The sequence below is a fragment of the Bremia lactucae genome, linkage group LG11 (assembly GCF_004359215.1).
Source record: "Bremia lactucae strain SF5 linkage group LG11, whole genome shotgun sequence".
NCBI lineage: Eukaryota > Oomycota > Peronosporomycetes > Peronosporales > Peronosporaceae > Bremia > Bremia lactucae.
In genome coordinates, this window is record NC_090620.1 from 727226 (window position 1) to 738106 (window position 10881).

General features: G+C 49.5%; 1 protein-coding gene across 1 annotated transcript; it reads right to left on the reverse strand.

The window, feature by feature from the left end:
* Window positions 1–238: 238 nt before the first annotated feature.
* CCR75_008091 (uncharacterized protein) lies at window positions 239–4946 on the reverse strand (the record flags this gene model as incomplete). Its single annotated transcript, XM_067966146.1, has 3 exons — window positions 4484–4946; window positions 3657–4383; window positions 239–3553 (listed from the first exon to the last, which is right to left on the reverse strand). Exons 1-3 carry the CDS (start codon window positions 4867–4869, stop codon window positions 239–241), a joined length of 4428 nt encoding a protein of 1475 aa, XP_067817705.1. The 5' UTR covers window positions 4870–4946.
* Between the last annotated feature and the right edge of the window lie 5935 nt (window positions 4947–10881).

A 10881-nucleotide genomic window follows, 5' to 3' on the forward strand; every position in this document is an offset into this window, starting at 1 on the left:
AGCAATAAATTTTCCACAAAAAACGAACTTGGAACAAATTTTATGAAATCGCTGTCTTTATTTCAGTTTACGTGCAGTCAAAATCAGAATCCAAGGTCTTTTAATCTGGTCAATTTTCAAGAATCAATTGTGATTTTTCAACTATACAAACGTTTTTATATGAGTCTGGCAACAAAAGTTTGAAAAAAAGGCAATTTTATGTTGCTTGAAAGCTGAAGCCACAAACTTCCTTTTGCTTTTAAAGCTTCGGACCAAGTCGATCCAGCACGGACCGCTTCTTTGTCGCAGGCTCACCTGAACTCTTTCGATCATCACTTTTCTTGCGAGAAGGTTTTTTTCGGTCGTTGCCACCATTTTTGCCTTCGCCTTCTATTTCAATTCGCCGCTTGTCATCATCGGCTCCGCCGCCACCACAACGACGGCGGTTGCGACCTCCACGTGACCCACGCGATGAGCCAGACGTCGTCGCAACAACACGTCGATTGTTAATGCCACTTGATCCTTTATCGCCACGACGTTCTCGCTCCTTTTCAGCGCTTCGACGTCGTTTCCGTTCATTGCCTGCAACAGGCTTGCCGTCTACCGCATCACTAGTGCGTTTTCTCTCGCGCTCTTTTCTGTCACGAGGGCGATCACGTCGCTCCTGAGCCTTCTCGGCGCCTTTGTCGTTATACGTCTCGCGCGATCTCTCCTGCGGTATTTTGTGAGCCTTATCATAAGTCTTGTCACTATTCTTGCCCTCGTGCCCCTTGTCTCGAGTCTTTTCAAGAGGCTTTTCGCGCGACTTGTATGTCTTGTCTTGAGACTTTTCGTAACTCTTGTCGTGAGCCTTATGGTAAGCATTGCCGTCGTGACGGTCGTTGTAAGCCTTGTCGTGAGTATTGACGTCGTGAACCTTATCATCGCGAGGCTTGTGATCACGAGTCTTATCATAAGCCTTGTCGTTAGCTCTGTCGTAACTTTTGCCGTGGGAATTACCCCGAATTTTGTCACGAGACTTGTCAAAAGTCTTTTCATGAGCTGTGCCAGGAGACTTGTCAGAAGCCTTTTCATGAGCTCCGCCGTGAGCTGTGTTATGAGCCTCATCAGAAGACTTTTCGTGAGCCTTGTCACGAATCTTGTCGCGTGTCGTGGGATGAGCCTCAACGGAAGTTTTCTCGTGAACCTTTTCATGTGCCTCGTCGCGAGCGTTTCCGTGATTCCTCTCGTAGCTTTTCGCAATACCCTTATTAGTATCCTTATCATGATCTCGAAGTCGGTCTTTGTTCCGCATGTCATCACGGTCACGCGTCCGATTACGATCGCGGTCACGTCTACGGTCGCGGCCACGTCGTTCACGCTCGCGATATCGGTCTTCACCATTTCTACGATCTTTCGCTTTTAATAAAGAGCTTTTGTCATCAGCTCGTCGTCGAAATGACTCTTTTGATGCCTCACGACGTGATCTCGAACGTGAACGACTACGGCAAGAACGAGACGAAGACACTACTTTTTTTTCAAGGGCTGGACTACGCTCACGATCACGGTTGCGAGCACGATTGCGTTCACGCTCACGATCACGGTCGCGCACACGATCGCGTTCACGTTTACAATCGTAAACATGGTCACGCTCACGGTTCGAGCGGTTGGAAGTGGTGTCATGTCTACGGGAAGAGGAACGACTGTCATTGCGCTTACCATCATTCTTTTTGAGATTACCGTCAGCGCTACGAGAAAATTGCTTGTCATCAACTTTTAATTCTTTGTCTTTCATACTTTCATCGCTTTTCTTACGTTCCAACTTTGCTGGAGTCATCGGAGCCTCATTGTCGCTTGCCATGTCTTCCTCCTCCATTGGCTCAGCTAAAAAGTCAAGGTCAATGGCAGGCGCAGCTATCTGATCCAGATTAACATCCTTAACTGTGCTTTCATGTCTCTCTTCTTGTTTCTTGGGCCTCTCGCTGGTAGCTGTCGACTCTTTGCTCAGGCTTTTGCTCTCTCTGCTGGACTTGACATTATCACGACTGCTGCGGCGGTGATGGCGACCGCGGCTTGCACTACGTGAACGACGCAGCAATGACGCTCGAGAAGAAGTCGTGTGCTCACGAATCTGTTTATCTTGTTGCATGCGCAAATTACTCCGACTACGCGAATTCGCTTGCTCGCCTTTTTGCTTGTCTTGTAAGCGTGCTATGCTTCGACTACGCGATTTCCTCGACTCACGCTTTTTTTTGTCCTGTCGCGAGCGTGAATTGCTCCGACTTCGCGATTTTCTTTGCTCACAATTTGGCTTGTCTTGTCGCGAGCGTGAATTGCTCCGACTTCGCGATTTTCTTTGCTCACAATTTGGCTTGTCTTGTCGCGAGCGTGAGTCGCTCCGACTTCGCGCTTTCCGCTGCGCTGACTTGCGACTTTGACTACGACTTTGACTACGGCTGCGCCTCTTGCGCTCCCATTCTCGGTCGCCACTTCGCGAGCTACGACTTTTAATATTGTCGCCTCCACGACGACCAATCGAGCGGTCTCGAGCACGTGAGCGATCCCTCTCGCGAGAAGCAGAGCTATCACGTCGCCGGTCATCCCCTCGTCCGCGAGGCAGTCCCCGATCGCCTTCAAACCAACGATCTCCACCACTTCCGCGCCCAGAGAATGGCGGCAATGGTCCATCAAACCACGGCGGGGGAGGACCAAAATAGTCGGGGTGTCCTGGTGGAAGTCCGAAGTAGTCTGGGCCGGGACCGCCAAAGAAGCCCAACGGAGGCATTCCACGGCCGCCACGACCGCGACCACCCCCACGACCGCCCTTAATACCACCGCGGCCGCCAGGACCTGGAAATGGACCGTCAAACCACGGCCCAGGGGGTCCATCAAACCATGGACCAGGTTGACCACGGAGACGTGCGTCAAACCACGGGCCAGGAGGGCCATTGAATCCAATCGGGGGACCACGAGGGTCGTCAAGGCCCCAATGTCCTGTAGGGCCGTGATCGTTGCCAGACGGTGGTCCAGCGCTCGGTGACGTATTCAAAGCGACTTCAGCTGCCTGACCACCAACAGTAGATGATTCGTCGCCTGGCTTCTGCGTAGGGCTAGATGTGTCACCTCCTTTCAATGCTTTGGCCTGGTCTTTCGGTAGCGGAGGTTGCTCTGGTGGTTGAGGAGGGGACGGAAAAGCGGGTGTGAGCGACTTTAGAGGTGAGTTCGCACCTTCCAAATCGTCTCCATCGCCGAAAATGTCTCCGCCAAACTCATCGTCTTCCTCATCCCCACCGTCACCTTTCTTGCTTTTCTTGATATCGAGAGTCGCATCAGCGCTGTCACCTGAACGCCGGGAAGCAGAGCTTGCAGCTGCTTCAGCTGCCTTCTGTTTGGCCAACGCCTTTTCCTCTGCTTCTTTGACAAGCTGCTCGCGCTCTTGCTGCTCTGTACGTGCACGTCGTAGAAACTCATTTACTGACGTGCGTAACACTTTGTTTGGTAGTAGCTTTTCAGGGGACATGTTGTTAACACTACAAAGAGGACACGTTAGCTTGCGATCGATTAAAGCACTGCGTAAACATTCATCACACGCCGACTGTCACGAAAAACGAGAAGGGAGAATAACACGAGACTTAGAGTAAGTAAAACACCATTGTCTCCCAGGACAATTGTCAGCAACAAGCATTCTACTAGCTTACCTCTTGACAGCACGGAATAAGTACGGCGTCGCTCATGAGCCTTCTGCAAAGAGGACATGCCAAGTGCTCGGGTGGATTCGAAATGAATTGATCCAAGGTGGCCGAACCGCCCGACTGAGCCATTAATTTAGAGAAGTTTTTATTCTGCGGTTCTATCACAGCTAGCCCGCCCCATGGCGCGTTCACTACCGTTTTGCCGCCGCCTACGGGAATCTCACTGGGATCACTCACGGCTTTCATAAAGGACTTTGGAATTCCAGTCTTCTTCTTCACGCGGTGCTGGTCAAATTCAGGGTCCCCGTTCGTTGGGCAATTCTGGATATAGTGGCCGGGCGTACCGCATCGGTAGCAAACATAATTCGGCGGTGGATTGCCCACAAGGTTTGGGGTACTGGGGCCACCGGGGACCGCGCCGCGGCCTCCTCCTCTGCCGTTGACCATTCCTCCTCGTCCGCCAAAGTCTCCGCCACGGCCGCCGCGGCCGAATCCCCGACCGCCAGCACCAGGCCCTCGTCCTCCTGCTTCGCCTTGTAGCCCATTTGCAGCGTAGTAGTTCATGACATTGTTCGCATTGCTGCCACTGGATGCCGTCCATGTTTTATTGCCTAACCTTGCGCCACGCATGTCCTCTGCCTGTTCATGAATCGACTCAAGTGCTGCCATCTCATCCTCCATCGTTTGCGCTCCTGTAGCCGCATCTTCTGTGTTTAGAGAGAGAGTCGCTACTCTGCACCAAAGACAATAAAACCGGTAACACAATACGACAAGACATGTCAGTTTCTTGTCTCACTTTAAAAGAAAAACAAGAATTCCTTTTATCTACATACGGCTGTACGGGGGAAGACCCTACTGGTAGCACAGGAGATGGACCGGCGATAGAGGTAACAGGGGGTGATGCATGCATGGCCGCAGCAGCAGCCGCAGCTGCAGCCACCGCCGCTTCTTGTTTCATTCGCGCCAGAAGGCCACTACCTGGCTGCTGACTGGGAATGCGCTTGACAGTCACACTAGTATTACGAGGCAGTTGCATGTTTTCGTCGTCGTAGACCTTTCCATTTTGTGCGTCTGTAATAACCAGGTCAAAGTCGAGACCTTTGGCGAGTTTTTTCTTGTCCACGATTGCCTTCTTCAGGTCCAACACACGGATGACGGCACCCGGGAACGTCACTGTATCAAACTCCTTGGCTGACTTGAACTTAAAGTGAATCGACATAGTAATGCGAGGTTACAGATTGCGGCTGGTAGTCGGAGCTAGCTCTGCACTCGCAAAGCTACGTGCCGCGCCAAGAGCGAAAATAGCGGAAATATAGTTTTGAGAACGGACGTGTCGTCTCGAGGGCTGGTTGGTCAATGGAGAGGGACTGATGCTGTAAATATATAACCTCCAGAACGTATATCTGTAGCCATTACGAAAGCGCTATGGTCAGTAATGTATATTTCGATAGTCGGTCGCCAAAGCATTTCTTTAGAATATTACAAAGTAAATCACAACAATTGAATAAAGTTCTGAGAAATTAAAATCAATTTTAAAAGAGCCCGCCATAACTGGCCAGTTAGGCTTTATATACGATCCTGGATGAACGCAACTTCTAGTATTGCAAACTGAAGGCAAACTCCTCGGTAGACTCTGCCTTTCGCTAGTACTGCCTTAGTACTAGCTAACCTACACTGCTAACAATGAAGGTAAAGGCGCCTGTGCGCGGCAGAGGAAGGATTTTATATGCAAGGAATATTAAGCAACTAAAGGTCAAGGCCGCCGTTCGGGACACAGACGTTTTCGTTCCGGACACAAAAACGATGAATTAGCTAAATTGTAGCTATTTGATTGGCTAATTCTAGGACATTTGGTTGGCTACAGTAAAGCGTCTTTGTAACGGGCTAAAAATGCCCTAATGTGATACAGTCCCCGTTAAATACACAAAGTGTACTTAAGGGGATGATCAATCACTTAAATAAAGTAATTGGACCCACCATTGGGTGTGGTTCACATTGTTACCCATCCTTTCGTATGAGATGCATATAGGTGCATTCCCATTAGGAGGGATGACGCCTAGCGTCATCCGTTACGCGAGGTATCTAGAAAGATACGCTCGCAATACATATGAGTGTTTTCTACAGAGATGACATTTTGATTGGTAAAAATATGTATTTATATTTAATTCGATCAAATATAAATCAGTCTGAAAACTTAGTAAGTGCGCACGAGGAGCCGTATTACCGCTCCCGTGACGACACTTTACTACAGTACTTAGTGCGTTGGGTGAGGTCGCTAAAGCGCCCACCAAAACTACCTCACTGCACGCAAGAGAAGCTGGTTCGACCGCCTCCTCGCTGTGCTAGGGTGAGTGTAAGTAGAGCGTGGCCGCACTTGAATTCATTCCCACGACCCGCATCTCTGCGTGTGAACGTGAGGATGCGCCTCAACATCGATTGGGCTCATTTCCCCCACCTCTCCGAACAACATCGGGAGGTGGCAGGGCACATGACGCAGAGACTTAGTGAACAAGCCCTGGTCAGGCTCTTGGGGAATTATCTTGAGCAACATGTTGCTCAGTTGGAGCAGTTTGAGGCATTCGTGCTCGGACAGCGAAGGGTTGCGTCCAAGACACAGAGCCATGCTGCGGCGGAGTCCGTCACTCAGACTCAGATTGAGGTAAGGCGTGAGCAGGCTCGGAGCGAAGCTCTCAACAGGACTGTTAAGATGCTCTCTGCCCGGCCGCATCAGCCGAGGCCCATTTGAATGGACCCGCCCAAGTTAGTTGGAACTGCAGCGCACACGATTGTCCACTGGCTCTTAGCTGTGGAGCAAAGCGGTGTCGCTCAGCTCATCGAGGACAACAGCCGGATGGTGTCGTACGCCATGTCGCAACTGCGCGGTAAGGCCTCAGAGTGGGCTTACTATGCGCTTATGGCGGACGTTAAGGCGATCCTACATGGGCGATCTTCAAGACAAAGATTCGCGCCATGTACCAGCCACCGAACAACGAAGTGTTGCTTCAGGTGCGTTTCTGTGGAGCGCGACAGGCGAAGCGATCTCTGGAAGAGTATGTGCAAGAGATGCGCTCGCTGTCGGCGTCCGTTACCGTAGGTCCGATTCCGGAGCACATTAAGGTGTCCACGTTTATGAACGGACTACGGCATGGCTCATCGCGACAGGCCATTTTCAGAAAAGGTGCCGTCGACGATGGAAGAGTCAATCCGAATTACCTTAGTTGAAGAGTAATCCCTCCCATAGAGTTGCGCAGTGCAGACGTTGTCTGTTATAAATGCGGCAAGCGCGGCCATATGATGGCTCGCTGCTATGCCAGGGTCCCTGCTGGGGCAACGATGCCCAGCAAGAGGACTCCCTACCCAGAGGGCGATGGAAAAAACCAGCGTGCGAGACGCATGAGTTCTGCATCGACCAACGAGGGGTCGGGAAATGCAGGAGCGCAGTAGGGGCGAGATGCCCTACTGACTCGGACTCTGAAGCTACCCCTAAGTTCAGAGTTGTGGAACAAATGGGTAGCATAGTCCCTGAGGTCTCGAAATTTTGGACCTCAACCCTGCTGGTCTATAGCGCTCAAGTACGAGGCTACGACCAGGTGATGACCCTCCTAGTGGATTCGGGTGCATCACAAAATTTTGTAAAACTCGCGGCTCTAAGAAAGAGACCGGCGATGTTTGAGTTGCTTTGCCAGGATGGCAAGCGAGAAGAGGCGACCGTTCGTTTAGCGAACGGCGTGCTCGTTAAGTCTGAGGGAGTTCAGGTAGAACTCGCCTTCAGCTTTAGTGATTTTTCTTGTAAGGAGAAGTTCACAGTGCTAGGTATGGAGAGTCCGTACGACTTCATCCTAGGCATGCCATGGTATGCAAAACACCAACCATGGATAGACTGGCGTACACGCACAGTTGCGAACTCTACGCAGGACACCGTAAAGGATATTCCCCTGCGAGAGTCGTCTGCAACTGATTTCGTGTCGAACACATTTGAGGGTGCATTGACAGAATGTCAAACGTCACCAATTTGTCGCACAGAGCCGAGAGCCTGTGGCAGTAGACGGCGAGCTGATAGGAAGTCAAGCGTCGTATGAACCGGCATAGTGCCTAGAGCCTGGTGCGGTTGGGAGGGGTGCGTTAGCCAGGAGAGCAACGGCACCCGCTTCCCAGTCAAAGGTCGTGGTGACTCGAAGAACGAGTACCTGACAGATTAGGACGATCAAAGGCACGTCTAAACAAGTGGCCTTTGGATCAATTCCTAATAAAGAGGACGGACCTTCAAACGAGGTGTTCGAGGCCGTCAAAGACGAAATTGCGAAGGCATCCTCAGTTGGGGTGCTCCGGCAAGTCTTTCAATCTGCCGAGAGGTAGTAAATCTCCCGGATATGTCGTGGGATCTGTTCCTTGCCGAATTAAAGGAAGAAAAGATCCACGAAATAGTCACACCAATTTCAGAAGAAAACTTGGTGGATTGTTGCTCGTCGTCCACAATGGACGAGAGCGTCCTAGAACGGACAAAAAGAAACGGTTCGCTGCTCAAGGCTGGGATGCCTTGAGAGACAGTCCGTTATTTGATGTTCTGTGAATACATCGCGATGTAATCCCAGAGAAAGTGCGTAGCCGCCTACCAGCAGATAGGGGCATCGGGCACGAAATAGACCTCGAACCTGGCACCAAGTATTGTGTGACCAGGCAATGGCCCTTGCCGAAAGAACAAGTCGATTATATCTATGATTTCTTCGACAAGCGAGCCAAGGCGGGACATGTGCGTGAGAGCAAATCGCCTCACTCCAGCCCGACCTTTTGTGTGCTTAAAGCCGCAGGTGGATGGCGCGTGGTTCTTGCGTACGTTAAGCTGAACACGGTGACCATACCGGCTCAAACGCCAATCCCGCGGAAGGATGTCTTGTTGAACTCCATATGAAAGTCAACTATCTTTCCCGCGTTGGATTTGAAGGATGGCTACTATCAGGTACTCATGAGAGAGTCCGATATAGCCAAAACAGCTGTAAGCACCCCAAGCGATATGCTCTGGGAGCGGCTTCTGATGCCCCAAGGTCTGTAAACGCACCAGCGACATTTAATCGAGTGGTGGATCACGTAATGCGTCAGCACCGTGCATACGCGCCCCATTACTTTGACGATGTGCTCGTGCATAGTAGGCCGAGGACGTGCTGAGCACAATAGAGTCGCATAAGCGTCATTAAGACGCTGTGTTGCAGACTTTAAAGTACGCCCAATTGTACGTCAACTTGCAAAAGTGCGTCATAGGGTCCCTGAGATACCTGTACTGGGCTGCATCGTAGGTTCACCTGGTGTACGAGCAGACCCAGAAAAGGTAAATTCGGTAAATGATAGGCCAATCCCACGGCATGTGAAGAAATTGCGCCAATTCATTGGGCTCGCTAACTACTTGCATAAAATTAGCAAAAATTAAGCTGAGCAAACTAAACCATTATCTGACCTCCTTAAAAAGAACGCAGAATGGGTTTGGTTTAAAGAACAAGATGATGCGTTCACATCAGTAAAGCACTCTCTTGTAGAGTCACCGGTTTTGACATTGACAGAAGCGAATAAGCCCTTTAGCGTCGTCTGCGATGCAAGTAATTTTGCAATCGGCAGCGCCATCATGCAGAAGGATGACGAGGGAGTTGACCGCGTCATCTCTTATCAGTCCCAGCTTTTAAAAACCGCGGAACTAAATACCCCGTGCATGACAAAGAGCTACTTTCAATATTGTATGCTCTTGTCAAGTTTCGTGTCCACCTATTCGGCACCGAACCATTTGTGGTTGATACGGATCACGCATCACGTCGGACTGCAATAAACTCACCGCACCTCTCGCCTAGAATGGCAAGATGGCTTACATTCTTCTTTAACTTTTAATTTTAAAATTAAATACGAGCCTGGTAGGTCAAATGTCTTGGCTGACGCTTTATAAACTCGCCCTTATGAAGTTGGAATCGCTAGTAATCGCAGAACAGCATGCTGCGGTGAATATGTTACTGGACTTTGTACACACCGCCCGTCACATCAGGGAAATTAATTGTTTTTAAAATAATTGTCGATTATGATAAAATTTCTTTTAAAATATTTAAAGGATTATTTTTTATAAAATTTAACCAATTATTATCAAATGTATGGAGATTCAAACGGGTAAAAATAGTATAGGAATTTAAACAGGCGATAGTAGTATAGGAATTTAAACAGGCGTATAGACGTCGAGGGGGCATATTTAGACTGTTTAATAATTGGTAGTGATATACGTACTGAAGGTTCGATTTTAAATATTCATTTAATTATTACACAGCTGATATTAACGTAAGAAGTTAATCAGGAAATGTTAATATCGGAATGCTAGTTGTCATATTACTATTAGTATGTTCAAATATAAAAGTTGGAAAGTTAAAAAGGGATTTACGATGGGAAATGAAGCAGCAATATTAGTATCGGAAGTTACACAGGCGCTTTATCGCGCAGACCAGACTTCGAGGTAAACCGTTCTGGTGGTGTAGTGGTCCGCCACTCACTTCAGGACCGGGAGGTCCCGGGTTCGATACCTGGGGCCGACAAATCCTCCAAAGCATTATGGGAGGTGTTCTTGTCCTGTGCATCAAAAAGGTGTATATGATTAGAAATACAAAACTAACCATTCACCAATTGAAGGGCAAGTCCGGTGTAACACACCAGACTTCAAGGTAAGACACCAGGAAAGTGTGTCTAGTGCTAAAGCACAATTTCAGCCGTCAACGCTGGCAGTCATGAAGGCATACAACGTGACGAGCTCATTAGCCTCTGAAATAAAAGAGCGCTACAGTCAGGACGATAATTGTCGCCTGCTGTCGGATCACTTTGGTGGACGAAAGGTAATCCTTCCGTCGCACCTAAAAGCTAAGCTGAATCGCTTTAACTACCGCGATGGCCTGTTATGGCATCAGCTGTCACCTTGTGATCCCTTGAGAATCTATGTGCCTCATGACACAGATCTCATGCTGATAATCCTTCACGAGCTCCATGATGCACCATCGAGTGGGCATCTGAGCCGTGATAAGACATTTTTACGAGTGTCAAAGGAATTTGGTGGCCACACCTATATATCTGGGTGGCCAACTATATTCGCTTATGCGAACAGTGTCAGCGCATTAAGCCTGCACCGTCCAGCAGTGCGCAACTGAAGCCGCTACCGATTCCAACCAACTGTTGGAAGTCAGTAAGTCGGGACTTCATGTTTGGCATGCCGCCCGAT